Source organism: Zootoca vivipara, chromosome 17 (assembly GCF_963506605.1).
Source record: "Zootoca vivipara chromosome 17, rZooViv1.1, whole genome shotgun sequence".
NCBI lineage: Eukaryota > Metazoa > Chordata > Lepidosauria > Squamata > Lacertidae > Zootoca > Zootoca vivipara.
Window position 1 is genome coordinate 22359304 of NC_083292.1, and position 21398 is coordinate 22380701.

The following is a 21398-nucleotide window of genomic DNA, read 5'->3' on the forward strand; positions in this document are numbered from 1 at the left end:
AAAAACACTTTTCTTAAAATGTGCTCCTTATGGCAATTGCTCCCCTGATGAAGGAGTAGAAACCTGCAGATTTAAATGCTTCTACTTTCCCTCTTCAGCTAATGTGAAAGTTTAAATATTCATTTTGAACTCCCATTCTGCCAGCAATTTGAGAAGGAAATGCAGTGAAACTTGATTCTCCGGAATAATTTCCCTGTTATCTCTAATGGACTGGAGTGCCAGTCAGGGAAAATGAAATGGGGAAGGGGCGGGGGGGAACAGCCTACAGGTTTAGAAAGAAGCTGAAGCGCAGCGAGTGCCTCTGAGAAGCAACAAAAGGTGACCAAGAAATCTTGATTAGCAATCACCTCTTTCGCAGAAGCCTGCAGTAACAGCCATTGCTCTAATTGGATTACACTGGAAATAAAAGATTTTTATCCCAATAAATACCTGCAATTAATAATCAGCTCAAGCCTTGGGAAGTAGTTACCATTACAGGAAAAAAAGAAATTAAATTGCTGCCTAGGTGGTGTCAAGAGCTTCACATTTCCCCTGTCTTTTCCTTTCTTTGCAATTCCTCAGAGAACACCAAAGAACCTTTGAAGAAAGTGATTGATATAAAGGACTGATATAAAGATACTAGCTGCTTCCCCTCTAAAATCAATTCACTGCAGATGGGAGAGCCTTACATTGCATGTTCCATTTTTAAGGGGTTTCATACATTTTATGGTTTCCATGCTTGCCGTGTTTCGAGATCAGCAGCTGGGCTTTGCATTTCATTGGGACTGCTAAACGGGGTTCCAATTAATTCTTAGTTGATATACTGGCACTAACTTTCAGAGAGGAGAGGATCAGAGCACAGCAAATGGGCAGGTTGTGTCTGGACCAGGAATATCCAGCAAGCTGGGCAAGGAAGTAAGTAATGGGAGGAAAAAAACTTGACTGGCATTAAGGTCAACCTCCTCTTTCTATGATGGGTGCAAGGAATCTTTGCAACTGCATTCCCTTCCAGGCAACCTTCATCCCAGCGATGGGCAAGGTCAGCAGCAAAGGTGGGAACAGCAATGAATCTAAATTTTACCTCTGTGCAATAGGCTACTTTGTATACAACGTCACACAGCCCTGTCCACCCTCCAACCAGCCACGCCAGAAGCACCATCAGAATTCAGAGACACATTCTAGCCAGGTAAAAACATGCAAGGAGGGAGCACAGAATGCCTGAGAAGAAGAGTGTGTGGCTGGAGATGGTCCTGAAGTCCAGATTTGGCCCCCCAGGCCCAATGTTTTCCAGCCTTGATCTATGAGCTAAATAGCTAAGAGGTGCAATGGGCACTTTATGCCAGTGTTAAGAGCTGGCTAACCCTAAGCTTGATATGATGTGAAAATAATGACGTTCTCCCTCATTTGATTGTACATTAGTGGTGGGAAGGGCAGCCATCACCCTAACTGTTGTTGTCAGAAGGTTAGCCTGCCTTTCAGGGAGCCCTGAGAGTAGCTCACTCAAGGATGCTTCCAGGAATGAGGAACACAGCCACGACTCTCTCCCCATGAGTAAAGGTCTGCATGAGTAAAGGTCTGTTATACACACAAGCCACTTAAAGGGAACCAGAAACCGAGTGTTGCTCAAGAGCCACAAATTAAAGGGGAGAAAGGAGACAGGGAGGGCAGAAAGCAGGAGAGATCAGCCTTAGTTCCGTGGCTGCGCTGGGAAGACAGTCTTGTGTCACTAAGCACTACTGGAGCTTGGTGTTCTGCACAGAGGTAAGCAGTGCATGCTACTCTAACAAATAGAAGCCTGAAGAGGCCAACAAGGCTGCATAATTCCCAGTGATGTAATTTGGGGTGCTGGATGTGCATGCATGAAGGAAAGCAGTCACTTCTGTCTCCTGTCTCTCATTTGTGGATGACAGATATGGGGATTGATCTCCATGGCTACACCCATCATGGTAGTTTTTCAAATATTTGATTGATAAAAAATCATGCCCAGATCATTCTTAGCAGAATTAGCGGTAATTGTAAATAGCCTCCTCTCCACCTCATTACGTTCAAAGTTAATCCCAAAGGCTAAGTAAAAATCATACACGGTGGATTAACGAGGAAGTCAATGAATATCCTGCAGGACTATGCGAAAACACACAAACCCGTTTTCTCATTTCCACTGCTGCACTTACTTGTATCCATCTCTGATGAAAGCAGTAGGCGGTAAAGGAAGTTGTTCGATTTTTGGAGGAATGGCCCAGGAAGGCCGATAGACACAGGTCTCTGGGATCTTCAGAGGTAGCAGGCACTGGCTGGGCAGCATCTTCAGAGGAGCAAACATGGAGGAGCCCACAAAGGGCTGAAAGGTCGAAGCTTTGTGCACAAAGGAGAAATCCTGCAAAACCAAGGGATTGCATGGGTTGGGACACATAAAAGAAACGTACAGATATTATTCAGGCAACTTTTCTTGCCTAAAATTATGATTAGTGAGAATTAGGAACCTGGAAAGGTGCCAGATACTGGGTCCATGTAGCTCAGTACTGTCTACACTGACAGGCAGCAGCTCTTCATGGTTTCAGCCTACCCCCTACCTGCGGATGCCACTGGAGGTTGAACCTGTGACCGTCTACAGGTAAAGGCAGATGCTCTTCCACTAAACTACATCTCTTTCCCATTTTAATCTTCAACCTTGGGCAAGCAGCTCTAAATTCTTTGAAAACAGAAATCTCGGGATTTATTCAAGCTACATTCCAAATGAAGAAAAATGCACCAGCTTTGCTACTGGGAATTGGGTGCCCACTACTTGCTTAGTACAGGTGGCAACATCAGCACCTGGCAAAGTATTATCTACCCTAAATGGCAGCAGCTCTCCAGAGTTTCAGGCAAGAGTCTTTCATGTTACTTTTACCCGATCCTTTTAATGAGAGATGCCAGAGACTGAAGTTAGAACCTTCTGTGTACAAATGCATCTTCTACCATTGAGCTACAGTTTTTCCCTGAGCTCAGCCATTGTACTTCGTGCCACTGTACTTGGTGCTCAAACTTTGCTGCACTGGGATGTCTGGACAAAGAATGTCTGTCCTTGTTTCGTTGGCTGCAGGACCTGCAAACCCCCAATTCATTTCCATGGTTATTCATATTCATTTTAAGGCAGAGCTGATCAACAACTTTCCTGCCCATGTCTCTCCGCCCATGTTTGTTTTACACCACCACCTGCTTTAGCTTGATACCTTGATTTCTTCTGGCTTAGGGCTGCCTAATCCATCTTCCACTTCCATTTTAAACTCTGTGAGCTGGGTTGTAACCATGTTGACCACAGGGCTTTCCATCATTCCCAGTGTAGTCACGGTCTCCGAGTTGATGCCGTCTTTATAGCTCATCACAGGGGAGAAAGCGGGGTGTTGCTCCAAGGAAGGTGGTGTTGGAAACATCCTCTGCAGATCTGCCACAGCTAGACAAAATAACCCATGTGTTAACACATTATCTATACTTTTTTTTTAAGCAACCCTTCCGTGATGCTCAAAGCAGACTTGCTGTCAAGTTTCAGAATTAGCCGCTCTGAACTCTTATGGCAGTGGATTCAATCATTTAACCTGAGCTGTGTGAAGAGACTCTTTGTTTCATCTGTCCTGAATCTTCCAACATTTAGATTATGAGAGAAGGCTATCACTACTATGGAAATAGCAATTAAAACACTCCTTTGAGAAAAACTGGCAATTAACAGAAGTTGTACTACAAACCTGCTATCTTTACATCTTAGCCAGCAAAGCCAAATTTAAAAACAAACTATCCATTCTGAAGGAAACGGAGTGCTCACTGAGTGCTCTGAGTGGCCTGAGTGCTCACTGGAAGGACAGATCGTGAAGCTGAGGCTCCAATACTTTGGCCACCTCATGAGAAGAGAAGACTCCCTGGAAAAGACCCTGATTTTGGGAAAGATTGAGGGCACTAGGAGAAGGGGATGACAGAGGACGAGATGGTTGGACAGTGTCCTCGAAGCTACGAACATGAGTTTGACCAAACTGCGGGAGGCAGTGGAAGACAGGAGTGCCTGGCGTGCTATGGTCCATGGGGTCACGAAGAGTCGGACACGACTAAACGACTAAACAACAACAACAACTGTATTTCTTTACCTCATTCTTTTATATCAATTGTGAAACAGGATTGTGGCATTTTTATTTTATGTTTTATGCTATATATATATATATTGCGTTTGGTTGCTTAAGAAATAATTATTAATATTAAGAGCAGGCAAGAAGTTATTCATGCTTAACAACGATGCAGCTTGCTTTGGTCTTCTCAAGGACATATCAAGGTAGAACTGGTAAAGGAAAGGGAAGTCACAGGTTGGGCAAACATTAAGGAATGCAAGTCTCCAAGTCTAGAACCAGACTACAGTAGAGATCCTAGCCATCCCTGAGTAGCGAGAGACTAGCTTGCTAGCAATATAATAAAAGGAGAAAGCAACCAAAGGAACCGCAACATAGTGTGAACAGCAGCTATGTGCATTTCCTAAACTCAGCTGAGACATGCATGCACAAAGCTGGGCTTATCAGCCACGTCCAGACCAGAGGGAACAGCCACTGATGCTACAGTGTGGGGTCCATGAGCCTCTCTTTGACAGGCAGTTTGTATAACATGCTAAGTATACATCAGCAACTCTGATCAGTGCTCTCCAGCAGATTTGCCGCTGGGACATCCCTGTGGAGATTGTAAGGCACACACAGCATGCTGATGTCACCCTGCTCTTCTCCTAATTGGCAACAAAATGGAGCTTAGGAAAGCACTGGTCTTGCATCCAAAAGGGAAATCCTTCAGAGAGAGACCAAGCTTCTAGCCCATCAAAATCAGTGCACAGAAGGGGAAGCAGGTTCTGCTGTCTAATCGTCTGGCAACCCTCTCTCTCTCGTGCATGCATATACACTTGCTTCTGCTCTTTCTGAAATCTTTTACAGGAGAGAGAGAGAGAGAGAGAGAGAGAGAGAGAGAGAGAGAGAGAGAGAGAGAGATGAACATTGAACGGGGCAAGTCCGATCTACTTAACCCTTCCCAACCTGTTCCACACTGTGCCATTCTTTTTGGAATTCCCCCCCCCCCTTTTTTAAATTAAAAAAAGAAAGTGGGGGCAACGTTCTGCAATGCAGTATCATTAAAAGAAGAAGAAAATATTTAATTAAATAAACCCACAGAACTGACTGGGTATCATTATTCATTTTCATGTGTGTCATGCTTGAGAAAGCCTTGCATATTTTAAGCAGCTATAGATCTACTAAAACTGTCAAAACCCAATCTCTGTGTACTTCATACTTCTGCATTTGAGTAAATCAGCACTGCTTTTATGGAGCCATAAAACTCTCTGACTCATCCTCGTGACACCATGGTTTTTCCCCTCAATTTGTTCTCATTACCAGCTAGAGTTAATGAGATAATGCTCAAGAATTATTTGCGGCGGAATGAGAGTTCAGCTTAGAGTGGCCGTGGTATCTCTCTCCCTCTCTCGGAAGCAGGAGGATATTGTAATTCACAATGACATCTGTTAGTATCACACACACGCACAATTCTATTTTCAAATACACATAAAACATTTCTAAAGCATATCACGTATGTGAGGGTTGCAGTGGGGAAACATCTGCAGATCTCAAAGGACAATACAACTCCCTGCAGTTCCTGGCATGATTGAAAAGGAGCAGGGCATTGGGAATCCACAATCTATATTAATATATGCTGGATACAAAAAGCCCAGCACAACCCAGATTCTTCTGACTTCACCTAAATATTTAAAGTCATGCTAAGAGACAGCAGTTTGAACACTGGCAAGCTTCATTTCTCCCTCAGTATAAATTGAATGGAGATATATAATACAGTTTCAATTAGAAACCGTGGGCTTCTATTGCAGACAGCAAATTCCTTATCCACCTTTTTAAAAGTGGTAGCCTTTAAATGAAGACAGCATAAATTAAAATAATTACATTTCCCTGTGACTTGTACAATCACAACTTGGGTAGGAACACTATGCTTCAATCCACCAGCTAGCAAATGAACAATGGTGTCTGGGACACCGGTACTAAAAACACACAGCTCTTGTCAAGAGGCAGCCAAGCTGTTTATGGGAGCCAGGTGATTTGATTTTATCATGCTGGTTCTATTGGATTTGCACAGGCTGCCATTTAGTTTCTGAGCTCAATTCAATTTCTGCTGGCTCAGCTCCACGTCACTTTCATGCTGCTGGAATTTGTTGAACAGGTTGAAGACTGTTTACTCATTAATCTGAGTGTATGCTCAGAGTGGACTTCTTTTTTTAATGAATGACGCTTGGGCTGTTCTGACCTTATTACGTATTGTTAGCCACTCTGCGTCACAACTCTGGGAAAATAAGCAGGATAGAGATTTTGGAAAATATATGAATAAGAGGCAGCCAATACCATAGAACACAAGAGCAATTGCAACTGAGGCAAAGTGGTCCTCCTCCTGGGTCTCTAATAAGATTGGAATACCAGTGGAATCACCCCAGATAGCTCAAGACCAGCTAAGAAAATTAATACCCAATTTACACAGCAATTCTTTCAAAAACCTGGATGTGGGTTTTTTATATGATTGGCTTGTACTTTTAATATTAGGTGAAATGCTGGGGACACACTTAACACTTACTTGGAGGATAAGGTACTGCTGTTCTGCCGTCCTTGCCCAGAGGGCGCTCTTCTGTCCCCACTGCAGGTATTTTTGATGACCGGAGGGCAGGCGAGACAGCCTAGATTTAGGATTTTTTTTAAAAAGACCTCATTAAAAACAAATACCTCTTTAAAACCAAACTGGCCATAACACAACTTCACAGTCTTTTCGTTTTATTCCATTTTAAATAAAACAATGAAGAGCACCTTTTAAATGGAAAAAAAAATCATGGGGGAGAGGGGCGGAGAAACCTAATTTTGCATCATTCACTTGTTTTTAATTTTTTGTTTTAATGGTTTAAAAAGTCATCTTACGTCTGTGTGTTTTTCACAAATGAATAATTTTTTGTGTCCTGGTGCACAACTACTTTATTAACCCACATCAGCACAAAGTGAAGTTTCTGAAATTGTGGGCAAAGTGAATGGAAACAATGGGGGGGGGAAACACAGACAAAAAGAATTTAGTGTATCTGCTGCATTAGACACAGACTTTGCTCTCATGCTGAAATCTTCCTTTGGGGCAAGAAGAGTGGCTCTGGCATGACATTCCATTGACCACGTAGTTCACACTACGGGGAAAACTGGAGGTCCCAGCTCCTGCAACCTAGCAGTTCTAAAGCACATCAAAGTGCAAGTAGATAAATAGGTATCGCTAGAGCGGGAAGGTAAACAGTGTTTCCGTGTGCTGCTCTGGTTTGCCAGAAGTGGCTTTGTGCTGGCCACATGACCTGGAAGCTGTACGCTGGCTCCCTCGGCAATAACACAAGATGAGCACCACAACCCCAGAGTCAGTCATGACTTGACCTAATGGTCAGGGGTCCCTTTACCTTTAGATGAACCTTGGAATTCCCCCCAACTCTGCAATTCCATGAAATCAGATGGAGGAGAAATCAAGTCCCAAAATTCCCTGAGATTATATATTACTCCAAGGGCAGAGTGACACCAAGAGCATATAGCATATCTTAACACATCACACACTTACTCCAGGATCATCTTCATCTGAATTATCGAAGAGGTTGTCTAAATCATGTAGTGAAGGGGCCAAATCTGTAACTTGCGTGAGGCTACTAGAACCAGCTCGGCCTGCAGCATTATCTTGCCGTGTGTCTGCAGGGAGGATGGAGAGAGAGAGAGAGAGAAGGGGGTGGGGAGAAACATCAAGGATTTTAGAAGTCAGCCAGAAAGGCATTAAATCACACTCTCCAAAAACACAGTTGCTGTATTCAAAATTTATCTTTTAAAATAATCAGCTGGAGTCCTAGCTGTATGTGGACATATTTTCAGATGCCGAACAACATTACAGTTGTACCTTGGTTCTCTTACTTAATCCGTTCCAGGAGTGTTCAACTCTCAAAACTGTTCAAAAACCAAGGCACAGCTTCCAATTGGCTGCAGGAGCTTCCTGCACTCAAGCAGAAGCCGCGCCGGATGTTCAGCTTCCAAAAAACGTTCACAAACTGGAACACTTACTTCTGGGTTTGCGGTATTCGGGAGATGATTTGTTCAGGAGCCAAGCCGTTAGAGAACCAAGGTACACCACTGTACTACTATTTTCTACTAATTGTTTGCATCACAGTTCATCACTGAAGTATTGCTGCCTTATGATTCTTATTAAGATGGTCAGTGGCATCTTTCACAAGAAGGGTCCGACACATTTAAACATACCTGTTTTAGGAGCAGAACTGAAAATGGACATTGCATTATTCCCATCTGGAATGGTGGTGGAATGGCCTGCCGCAGAAATCTCTTTAGTTGCTGTTCCATCTTCTGACTGCAAACAGAGAATTTAATCAACCAAAATTTCCTTATTACATGAAGTTTGGACCTTGGGCAGAAGGAAATGTCTAATGAAGGGCCTTAGCTCAGTGGTAGGCTACATGCTTTGCATGCAGAAAGTCCTATTGTTCAATCCCTAGCTTGTCCCAGAAGACTCCTGTTTGAAATCCTGGAGATCAATCAGTGTTCACAACACTAATCTAGGTTGGATTAATGCTGTAACGTGGTATAAGGCAGCTTCCTGTGTCTCTATGGCACAGACGTGGCATTTTAAAATGGCGAAAGTATTCAGAACTATTGTATTTACTCATAGGCAAACATAATCACTTAGAGCTCAACTGTCTGTATGTTTGCGTTGAAGTAAGCACTACTGTACTGAGTGAGTGGTAAACCATGGCTAACTGTGAACAAGCAGGATGATATTGTGGGCTGATAAGTCACTCCCACTGTGCTCCTCCCTTACAATAAGCAACAAACCATGAGTCTTGGTTTACAGTGGCACCTGAACCAACACTTGTGGTTTCTCTTCAAACCATGACTGAGAAGCCAAGAACAAACCAGGATTTCAGATTATGGCTTGTTCAGAATGAACGAGCCATGAGCATGAATTTGGATGTCATGGGAAGTCAAATCTTATGGTTTGCTCTAGGAGTGTTCAGGAGCAATCTGGCAGCATGCATCCATTCAACAGAGCTTTCACTTTGGTACGTATATGCAGGATTGCAACCTTAATCAATTAAAATTATTATGTCTAAATCTACAAAGGAATTTTTCACCACAAGACATAGAATTTAAGACTTCAAATGTCTGAGTTGTAGTACAACAGACAAAAATTTACAAGCAAGAATCAGTGCACTCAAAAAATATTGTGCTACTAGTTTGACAGCATACCTTATTCTTCTTCAGAGATTCTCTATCAGTTCCAAGCTTGCACTTCTTAGTGCCAGTGAAGCTGTATTTGATATCGCCATCCTGAAATGTGTAAGGATCGCTGACATCTCCCAAACATTCACCAGGTTGCTGTATTAGAGGTAAGGGGTCGAGATAATTCATTGCTGGCACTGAGGGGGTTTCTTCCAAGATTTTAAATTTTTTATTAGGTTGTGCTAAGAGCCTAAGAGAAAAGGAAACAGAAAAACAGTAAAGTCTGTTCTGCAGATTTATAGATTTTTCTTACACAAACACAGCTAATATAATTCCTCTTCTGGTTCGATAAAGCTGAAACAAAATGCTTCTCTAGCAGAGCATTACGAATCTACTGGCTGACTTGTAAGCTTGCATTCTGGCCTAGCCACAGAAAGAACAGAATCTTACAGACACATCACTGAATCAAAATCTCCCCCATAATCAGAAATATTATGGTATACTTAGAGCATCTGCAGAAGTGGATACTGAAGAAAATATGGCAATAATCCCCATCTTTGCACCAGATTTTAATGGTTGTTAGCTACCTTTCGGATGTCTTCGAAAATGGAAATAAGTGAGAGGAGAAAGACAATATTGAAGGACAATATGGTGAACCAATGGATTTAATTTCTGAGAAGAATACTGTTCTACTGGTGGGAGGGGTGGAACAGGGAGGAAAACTAGGAGAAAACACTGTTTCACTGGTGAGAGAAGTGAAACAGGAGAGGGTGAAAATAAAAAAGCACCCCAAAAAAGAGGCTGGAAAAATCAGTACCCCGGTGGGAAAGGGGAGGATGCAAACAGCTGGGGGGCAGAAAGAGGATGATAATGTGCAAAGATATAAAGTGATGGGATTACAGAAGGGGAGGGCAAGAGTTCGGCAAAAGTTGGAATGGGACAGACTAGGGGTGGGTTGAGGGGATTTGGATTATTTGGTATTGATTGATATAATATGGTCTGACCTCGGAATGTATTAAGGATTGTATGAAGAACCTGGCTGATACATCTGGAGACTTCGACTTCGGGGAAAGGGGGGTGGGAACTTTGTTGTGTGGGTGGAAGTAAATGGGTAAAAGATTTGGATGTTAACTTTATATGTTTTTGGGTAAGGGAAAGAGATTAGGGGTTAGATAATAGTAATTTTGGAGAGAGGATGTTAGTAAAAAAAGAGGTTAAAGTATAAAGAGAATGGATAATAGCAATGAAAAAGTTGAAATTTAGAAAAAAGAATGTGAAGTTAGATTGGGAAAATGCGAGAATTATTTTAACAATAAGAACTCAAGAAGGGGAAATGAGGAAGTCTGAATCTTTTTTCTTTTTGTCTTTTTGATTGTTGTATTTTTGTTTTTTGTGCTTTTTTCTTTTTTTTCCTTTCGGTATTTCTTGCTAAAATCTAATAAAAATTATTTTAAAAAAGAAAAGAAAATGGAAATAAGTGTTGTAATAAATAAAAAAGAAAGAAAGAAATGTTCAAGCCCCTATTTTTGGTATTTGCTTTAGACATTATCTTGCTGTGCAGGAACAGGATGCACAAGTTTCCTGTTCTTCCTTTTCCTCTGCAAGATTGTTGTATTGGAAATATAGCTCTTACATTTCTCTCCTGGATATGTGGGGGGGAGAAGTATACCGTACTTCTGACACACTTGTTAAGGATCAAGAGCATCTCATTTTTATGTGCTGTGGTGGACAACATTTTTCCCCCATCAAGGGCTGCATTTTCTGGGAGTCAAATGGGGGGAGGGCAGGAGGGCATGCCAGTGGTAGGTTGGGCCAAAGCCAGCAGTGGCCAGGGCCACCCCTTGTCTCTCCTCCTCCTTGCTGCCTACTGTGGGTTGGTGGGGTAGAAAGAGCTTGCTCTTGCCACAAGTGGGGCTTCTGAAATTAAGATGAGCGCCACACGCGACCTTAGGGCTGCAGGCTGTCCACCCCTGTCCTATGGAACATATGGCCTGAGAGCACTTTTCGGTCCTCCAAGCCTGGTCTCACATGAAGAGCTCAATTTAGAACACCAATTTAGCCATCACTGAGATACACATGTGAAAAATTCAGAAATATTTTTGGAGATGTTCAACTGCATGCAAGTTTCATTCATCGCTATCTCCCATACACCCAACCAAAAGTTCAATTAGCTCAGTCACAGCCAAAATAACGAGAACATATAACAACTGTAAAAGGCTCAAGGAGCCTGAGACATGACTATAGGGCTGTCCTTCCACACTGGCCATAGTGATAGGGTAAGGTTCATTTCCAAACAGAATTCAGCCTGCAAAACCCTAGGATCCGATTTAAGCACAATATTTCTGGAATGAATCTGGTACCTATTGCATTCTTCATCTGTTCTACGCACACCTAGAGATCACTAGCCGCTTGTTGTGCTCGAGTTTTGCAGGCACATAAGGGGAAGGGGGGGGAAAGTTCTCATGTTAATGAGGAAAGGCACAAAGCCTCACTTTATATGCCCTCTGATGTAACATGGGGCATTCTGATGTAGCATTCTGGAGGTCTCAAAACACAAATAGAAGGTACTGCTGCAGAATCAATTCTAAACTCCAAATTTCTGGGAAAGTGAAATCAATCAACTCAGATCTTTGCCAATCCTTTCTAGAGTGGAGAATTTTGTAAAAGGCAAGCTAAAGACTGGATAGCATTTGGTATAGGTATTACAAAAACAAGCCAAAAAGCCCCTTAATGACTTTTATGAAGTGTAACTGTCACACTCTCTTGCAGTGCAAACATAACACTCCCTGCAGCACTGATATATGTGAAAGCCAATTTGAGTACCGTATATTCCGGCGTATAAGACGACTGGGCGTATAAGACGACCCCCAACTTTTCCAGTAAAAATATAGAGTTTGGGATATACTCGCCGTATTAATAAAACGACCTGGCGTATAAGACGACTCCCGACTTTTGAAAAGATTTTCCTGGGTTAAAAAGTAGTCTTATACGCAGGAATATACTGTATTTCTGTTCGACTCTTATAACAGCTGTGGTCATTCCTGGACCAGGATAGCTTGACGACTTCAAGACTAGATTATTGCAATGTACTCTTGAGGGCTTGCACTTGGTTCAGAAACTGCAGTTAGGGCAGAATGCTGCAGCACAATTGCTGACAGGAGTAAGAATCCTACCAGCATATTACACTTCTGCTCAAAAATCTGCACTGGCTGCCAGGCTAAGTTCAAGGTATTACTTAATAGTATATAAAGGTTTTAACAGCTTGGGACCATCTTACTTGAGGGATTGCCTTGCCCTGGACATGCCTACCCAACCGCTTTGATCTGCAGAACTTCCAGTTTTAAAAGTGCAGTGTAATGTACTTTCCTCATTTGCTTTGGCAGGACTATCCAGATACATAGTTTAGTTATGCATGCTTGTTTTTAACATTTGTTGATTTTATCTGTGTCCTATTGATTAATTTCTATATTGTTTTATGTTCACCACTTAGGGCAGGCATGTCAAACCTGCGGCCCTCCAGATGTTTTGGACTATAATTCCCATCTTCCCCAACCACTGGTTCTGCTAGCTAGGGATCATGGGAGTTGTAGGCCAATACATCTGGAGGGCCGCATGTTTGACATGCCTGACTTAGGGGATTGTTTTTTGATTGAGCCATTTGCAATCTTTTTCTAAATAAACAACCTCTAGGTAAAACAAAGTTAAACATCACATTAGCACAGATTTAGGCTTTGATGAGGACTGAAAGTTCTATGTAACCTCAGGAAACAGCTGGCATTTTCTTTCCATAATTCTAGATTGCTCACAACAGGGTGCACACATATTTCCATGACCTGATGCTGCCTTTAGCACTAGAACAGCAAGGCAAGGAGACCAGTTGCCCACATCTAAAAGGTTTAAAACTATCCAATCTTCTCACGGACATGCAGGGACATTCATCATTTCTAGTATTTAATAGCATTTATTTAGAAGTCAAATCTATTTCTCAATAGTAGAGCCCTTTTTAAATACGTTACCTTCACTTGCTCTGATATTCCTTAAGGGGTTTCTGCAATAAACTGCTCTTCTGGAGGGTGGAGGGGTTGGGTATGTTTGTGTTCCAATAGGGTAAAACATGGAGCAAACAACAAAATCGGCTTCTATGTGGCTCCATGTCCAGACAGGGAATCATTTGGAACCAGAGACCATGGTTAACTGAAGTAATTGTTAATTATTATTGTTATTGTTATTAGCTTTATCTTGCCCAGGGCAACCCAAAACAACAAAACAGATGGACAAAAAACCCCACATAGATACATTAAAACCAAGAGTAACATTCCACACACTTCTAAAGGGTCACAGAGAGTTAAAGGCCAAAGGCCTGGTTATAAAGTCTTTTCCTGCCACCTAGCAAAAAGTATTAGGATACCAGATTACTGCTTTCCACAGCAGCTCGCCACATGCTCAGTCCCAAAGAAGATTCTGAAAGGACTCACAATGTAACAGAGCCTAGCAATAGTGTTGATTCACTCATAAAGGAATCCAGTAAATCCACAACAGCTTCTCATACTGAAGATTACAGGGAAATATTCAAGACAGGAAAAACTAATCACACCACTCTCTATTGTAGGCCCCTGTCAACTTCTTTATCACCTTGACACTCAGCTTACAATCTTCCACTTATGGAACTCTCATCTCCTTGGGAGACTTCAGAATTCACACTTGCATTTTGACGTGCTTTCGAACTGCTAGGTTGGCAGGAGCTGGGACCAAGCAACGGGAGTTCACCCCGTCACAGGGATTCGAACCGCCGACCTTCTGATCAGCAAGCCCTAGGCTCAGTGGTTTAACCACAGCGCCACCTGGGTCCCTACCTTCCCACTGTAGCGGTACCTATTTATCTACTTGCACTTTGACATGCTTTCAAACTGCTAGGTTGGCAAGAGCTGGGACCGAGCAACGGGAGCTCACCCCGTCGCGGGGATTTGACCCGCCAACCTTCTGATTGGCAAGCCCTAGGCTCTGTGGTTTAACCCACAGCGCCACCCACGTCCCACTACTCCAGAGCCTATGAAAATCTACCCAACCAGAAAAATGACAAGAGGATTCACATTGCTTGATTTCTAGATTTGCTATTGAAGCATTTGTTGCTTCCTCATATAATCACTTCTTATCCTTAGGGATACCAATGTAAACCAATTTTCTTCAGAATCCACATAATCATCTTTAATACCAGGTTTACAGCTATTTCATTTGGCCTAACATCTACAGGGCTGCATCAGTGTGGTCAGGGCCGGCTCTACGGCCAGGCTGGGTGGCGCAGGGCGCCAGGGCGCCGGCCCGCCAGGGGGGGGGCGCCACACAGCTGCTCCCGCCCACCCGCTAGCCGCTCCGCCGTGCAGCACTAAGCGCTGCGCGCTAAGCCCGCCCGTCGCGCAGCAGCGCCTTTGGTGGCCGCGCTGCGCGCTAAGCCCGCCCGTCGCGCAGCAGCGCCTTTGGTGGCCGCGCTGCGCGCTGAGCCCGCCCGCCAGTCACGCTGGAAAACGGGGCGGCGGAGGGATCCGTCGCACCAGGGCGCCAAAGGTGCTTAAGACGGACCTGAGTGTGGTACTCAAGAGAACCCTTTCCCATCTTCCCCAGGTTTAAAGAACATGGTTCAATGGAGGGTTTGTAGCTCTGCAAGGGGCATTACGGTCTCCTAGCAACACTCAGTTTCCTTAACAAATTATGGTTCCTGAGATTCTTTGGCATAAAACATGTTGGGCTTTTGATAAATTGTTAGTGGCACTCCTGAGAACACTTCCCACTTGGTTTTGCTATACAGTCAAACCTCATTCTGCCTGCACTTGCATCCACTTCGCTGAACATCCGCAGCAAACCCGGAAGTACCGGAATGGGTTACTTCTGGGTTCGCCACTTGCGCATGCGCAGAAGTGCTAAATCACACCGTGCGTGTGTGCAGACGTGGCACTTCGACGCACGTCCTTTTTGGCTTGCGGATTGGCCTCCAGAACGGATCCCGTCCACAAAACGAGGTTTGACTGTATTCCGGAGCAGAGAAAAATCTCCTGTAACATCTAAAGGTAAAGCACCCCTGGATGGTTAAGTCCTGTCGAATTCAACTATGGGGTAAGGCACTCATCTCGCTTTCAGGCAGAGGGAGCCAGCATTTGTCCGCAAACAGCTTTTCCGGGTCATGTGGCCAGCATGACTAAACCGCTTCTGGCACACAGGACATCATGATGAATGCCATAGCACACGGAAACACCGTGTACCTTCCCACCGAGCAGTACCTATTTATGTACTTGCGCTGGCATGCTTTCGAACTGCTAGGCTGGCAGGACAGGAGCTCAACCCGTTGTCCAGATTTGAACTGCCAACCTTACGAGGCCCAAGAAGCTCAGTGGTTTAGACCACAGTGCCATCCAAGTTCCTGTCTAGTTTCACCTTTAGCCACAAAACACTGGTACCAGACATTCTGACTTTGAATATCCTTTGGCACCATCCCATATTTGTTTCCAGGCAGTCACAATACATCACCAAAGAGGTAAAGGTCTCACAGTTCATACAGGGGTCAACAATGTGGTCCTCCTTGAACACTCAACAAAAATGTTCTTATTTGCAACGGAATTACTTTGACTACACTGGACAACTTTTGAACCCAGTCACTGAAGCAGCAATCACAGTGGGAGGTATGCTGTGACTCTATACACAAAGACACAGAAACTGATAGCAAGACTGACAATGATATACAAATCTCACAAGTTATCCACAATAAAAGCAACTATGTCTGCTTGAAAATTGCTCTTCCGATTATTGAATGCACCCTCCCAAAACCTTGCAGGGGAGGAAGGAGAAACAAACCTCCACTCAGCCTTCCCACACCACCCAAGGCTAATGATTTAAACTGTTTCACAAATATATATATGAATATGGCACACTTTAAAAATAGTGATCCATGTGTAAACATTTGGTATTACACAAACATGGGAACGCTCTTGTGGTATTTTACTTCTGCATAAAAATTATACAGCTCCACCAGCACATACTGCAATTCCACAACAACAGGATTGGTGCCGTATAAAAGCCTGTCAATGAACTTTAAAAAGTGCCTATCAAGTTTCTTCTAAAGTTATGAGCAGAAAGCATTTCCTCTCTAAAACGATGACATGGCATTTCCTATTGGCCTTTAGAGGGAGACATTAATGCACCGTACAATATGAAACTATTGCCCAGCACAGAACAGGAAACAGCACTGAACCTCACATTTTTTTCAAGCTGTGCTTTTACTCTCCATTTTGTCTGAAAACCTAAGACCCAAAAGCTCATGTACCAATGGCTTGGGTCTTTTCTGTACCCCATACACGCATAATTAGCCAAAACCTGTAGAAGGACCACTAGCCACCAACACCCAGAGCAACACCTGGGACAAAAATCAGTGTCCTTACCTTTTTAGTGCAGTGCTCTCAGGGGCAACATCCATTTTGGTGTCGTATCTCTCACACTGGAGTTCTGGTGGGCTGAAGTCTGGATCCCCAGTTGAAGGAAGAACATATCCCTGCCATTTATTTGATGACTCTTGGTTATGTATAACCCCACAATATAAAGCTGTCTCGCTGACTTCTGCCATCAGAGGAAGCCTCTGGCCCAAGAGGACTGTCCTTTCCTCTGCGCTGGCCATAGGCTGGAGCTCCAACCCATTGCTGTAGAGGGCTGGATTTACAGGAACTGATGGAGGGTCCAAACTGTCTGCTTCCTGCCCCCTTGGCTGGGGGCTAAGTGTGGGAGGCAGAGGGGATGTTGGGGAATGGGGGGAATCCATAGGATTCAAATTCGTTTGTTTGCTTGGGTGCCTGGGTGGCAGAGTGAGCTGCTTTTCATATTTCCTGTTGCTAGGGGCTTCTAAAGAGGGCTCCATCCCAGCCAAGGCCAGCTTTTGTCCCGAAGGGTCCTGCTCCATACACAGCTCTTCAGTGACAGAAGGACGATGGTGAAATGGCAGCAGCGATCTCTTTTGGAGTTTTTCCGATTTCTCCTGTCTCTCTGTGGTTTTGTGCTTAGAGGCAGGAGGTGGCAAGGCAGAAGAGGATGAGGATCCTACGCCAAACCCTGGTTGTGATATCGTTGGTGGACGACTGGAACCCACAGCACAACGCTGCTTGAGAAGCTTATGCCTGGAAGAGAAACATCAAGAATAATTTACCAAGTGGACTGTAAAGAAGAGTAAAGAGGGTGAAGTGTTAAGTTTGTATGCTGGTGCATCTAGATTTCTCCTCCATCTCATTTGTAAGTGGCTTTGCAATAGTGGCACGTTATTTTGGTGATTCATCTGTTTCAAACCTGTCACTACCTTGACTTTCACATGAACTACCCTGACAGCTAGATAAAACCAGTCGTCATGAAATACTCAAATCATGTGTAAAGCATTTTCTGGATAATCCTATGAATTTGTTCTGGAGGGGGACAAAAATATATATTCACTTGCTTGTTTCCTCCTCTCCTTAGAATGAAGACATCTTCTACACAGTCATTCATCATGGAGACTCAAGATTGGCCCTCCACACAAAGCCAAATCTGTAGTTAGTTTTACAGGTAGTGAAAGGGGCGGCTGCCTCAAGAGAGGGTGAGAAACCTCACACGATGGCAAGTTCATGCAAAACTCCAACTATGTGCTGTGAGGCAGCAGGATTGTGGCCATCTGTCCTGTCTACCAAGCATACTTTGCTGCAACCTCTGCCCTGCCATATGTTTAAGTCATAATGTTGACCAATATGTCTAACCTACAGAGGCGTGGACCTAAGCAGCCCCATCATTGGCGCCTTAAGCAAACTGACTCAATGTGGCTGCTTTTATGACAGATTATAAGGCGCTAGAGAGAACAACCAACTTTTGTAATAGACCAACAGTTTGAAGGGGTAGGTACACACTCTGATTATAAAGACTGGTATGACTGACCAGGAGGAAAGCAGCTCAGGCATCATACAATAAAGAGTTAATAAGTCCCATCCTTTAAAACCTGGTGCTACAATGTAAGATTTCACCCTGGCCTTAGGAAGCTCAAACAGGAATGCCTTGCCAAATCCAGTGAAACTGCCAGCTCTAGATACAGGCACTTAGCAGACAGAATGGCTTTTGGAATGATCCCACAACTTTGTTAAGCAGAAGCTAAGCATGTGCTTGTCTGGCACAACCTTAAACAGAGCGCCCCCCGCCCCGCCCCCACAGAAACAGGTACTCATGACAGAAACCACCCCTAATCATCTTGAGAATTATTCTCTTATGCACTGACCTGGAGCAAGAACAGCACACTCTTTGGACTGGATCAACAAAATCCCAAGTAACACTGCTTCTAGGGGCCTCTTCCTCCACGTTAGTAGCAGTAATTTGACTCCTCCTGATACAGAAAGAAATAATTATTTAGAAATAAGTCAGCAGCCACCACGGTAGCAGAATTTAATTTGTGAGCCTATAAGCTACAGAAAAAGAATGCTGTGATCATTAGAGAATCTTGCAGCAACTACGACTGGGCACAAATCCTGGGCCCTTTGTTGTTCATCATCTTTATAAACAACTTGGATGAAGGCATTGAGGGGATGCTCATCAAATTTGCAGATGACACCAAACTGGGAGGGGTGGTCAAGATGACCTTAACAGACTGGAGACCTGGGTCCCAACTAACAAAATGAATTTCAATAGGGACAAATGTAAGGTTCTGCACTTAGGCAGGAAAAACCAGATATAAGATGCATAAATATAAGATGAGGGACATCTGGTTTACTATCAGGACATGTGAAAAGGATCTAGGGGTGTTAGTGGACCACAAGGTGAACATCAACAGTGTGATGCAGCAGCAAATAAAGCTAATGCTATTCTAGGCTACATCAACAGAAGTATGGTGTCCAGATCCAGGGAAGTAATAGCACAGAACCACTATATTCTGCCTTGGTCAGACCACACCTGGAATACTGTGTCCAATTCTGGACACCACAATTTAAGGACATTGACAAGCCAGAACGTGTGCAGAGGTGGGAGACCAAAATGGAAATCAAGGCTTATGAGGAAGAGTTGAGGGGAACTGGGTATGTTTAGCCTGGAAATGTGGAGACTGAGAGGAGAGATGATAGCCATTTTCAAATATTGAAAGGGCTGTCGCATGAAAGATGGAACAAGCTTGTTTTCTCCTGCTCCAGAGGCTAGAACCCAAACCAAACATATATGACAAAACAACCAAAGTGGGAAGTACAGGAATTAAAACCAGGAATCCAAAACCTTTAGAAATATGTAGTGAAAAACCTTTTAAAAGACTAAGTGTTGAAAGCAGACATACACAGATACTTTTAAGTGTCAAGTGGCAGCTCACTCTCAGAAGACACACAGCAGTGATTGTGACAAGCCTCCACTGGCCCATTTTCTGAACTACACAATAACCTTAACTCTGGGTTGTAACATGAAGCTGCCAAAGTAATACAGAGCTCCATCTTTCATTCTACAAAGTCAATCAGTAATTGGATGCCTTATTTAAGATTAATAAATTATTAAATGGAAATAAATTAAAAGCAAGCCATTTTCAATTTCCCCCATAATTATTATTGCACCTTAATAAAGCACACATCCCCATTTTTCATACACACACACACACACACACACACACACACACACACACATATATATATATATATATATGGCTGAGGCAAGAGCTCTTCCTTAGGGTAGAGGACTATACATAGTTCACTGACAGAACATGTCCTTTGCATGCAGAAGTACCCAGATTCAATCGCCCACACTTCCAGATAGGGATGGAAAGTCCCTGAGAGTTACTGTCAGTCAGTGTTGACACTACAAGCTTCCTATGTTCTTAAAATTTGTTTGACTCACAGTTCTTTTGTAGTACCTCAGGGTTAAGGCCACAGTTTATGATGCCATGTTCTTTACACATGACACAACATGAGGAATCTCCTGAACCTTCAAGGGAAGAGAGCTGTACAATCCCTGAGCTTATCTGACTAAAGCCTAAGGAGACTTTCTTCCTACACTCTGTGCAAGCCCTCCACCAGCACAGGTTATTTTGACTCAGCTGCGCTACTGAGCCAGCCACTAACCTTCACAACAGCAAGACAGACAATGCTTCTACATGGCATATTAAAATGCAAATGAGGAGAATGTTATCTATGGGAAGGGGGAAAACACCACCCTGATAACTGTTAGAACTGGATGCCAACTCAAGTTGAAATAGAGGAAAACAAGTGTGATTATTATCTTACTTGGACTGTGTCCTGTTGAGGATACATTCCTTCCAAACCCGGCGGACCATACGATTCTGGAATTTTGGAGGAATCTTCCCTGATTTCTTTGGACTTTGCACAGTGACCATACCGTCTGGTGCTGCTGAATGGCTGACTGTGCTTGGAATGCCTCCACTTTCACCTGCGAGATAAACAACAACACAGGATACAGTCATACCTCGTGTTGCCCTAGGTTCATGTTGCGTCTTTTCGGCTTGCGAACGCGGGTTTTGCCGTGCGTATGTGTGCAGAAGGGTTCTGCGCGCTTTGCTCATGCGCAGAAGCACTCTATCATGCTCCCTGCTTGCGCAGAAGCGACACTCTAGTTGCGGACTTTTCAGGGTGCAAACGGCACCCCAGAATGGTTCATGTCCACAACTAGAAGTACCACTGTATAGCAAAAGGTACAAGAGTTAATTCCTGGAAATGATGTTCTTTGGGGTCCAAAAAATGTGGGATTAGAGTGAAAATTCAAACCAGATCTAATATAACTTCATCGGCTTCATAAACCATAAATGAGTCATGCTCACATACACTTTGCTACAAATCCAACTCATTTCACCAGCTCTGGCATGGAGATCTTGGTTTGTTTGGACCAGAGTTCCCAGCCATGCCTAATATGGTGAATTCTGGCTTAACCAAACAAGAATATCCATGTTAAAGTTGGTGCATAAGGGAAGAGGGGGTGGAATATGGGCCAAATATTATGTCCAAAACCAGCCTTTCATTTGGGTGACATCTTAAACCTTACATTTATTACCAGCTGCCACATTTATTATCAGATTATGGATTGGTTTTGACACCAACACCAAACTATGATTTAGTGTTATGTGAACAGACCTCAGAATCCCTATAAATGCTTAGTGCACTC

At 43.5% G+C, this 21398-nt stretch overlaps 1 protein-coding gene across 1 annotated transcript in view; it reads right to left on the minus strand.

Moving 5' to 3' along the window:
- Positions 1 to 21398, minus strand: part of MED13L (mediator complex subunit 13L) — a 171624-nt gene that overhangs the window by 35129 nt on the left and 115097 nt on the right. The window contains exons 8-16 of the mRNA XM_035098346.2: positions 20507 to 20669; positions 18535 to 18639; positions 16694 to 17419; positions 9294 to 9516; positions 8292 to 8397; positions 7609 to 7733; positions 6607 to 6706; positions 3189 to 3409; positions 2151 to 2353 (exon numbers count right to left, since the gene is read on the minus strand). Of these exons, the coding sequence (XP_034954237.2) occupies positions 2151 to 2353; positions 3189 to 3409; positions 6607 to 6706; positions 7609 to 7733; positions 8292 to 8397; positions 9294 to 9516; positions 16694 to 17419; positions 18535 to 18639; positions 20507 to 20669 (1972 nt within the window). The remainder of the gene's footprint in view (positions 1 to 2150; positions 2354 to 3188; positions 3410 to 6606; positions 6707 to 7608; positions 7734 to 8291; positions 8398 to 9293; positions 9517 to 16693; positions 17420 to 18534; positions 18640 to 20506; positions 20670 to 21398) is intronic.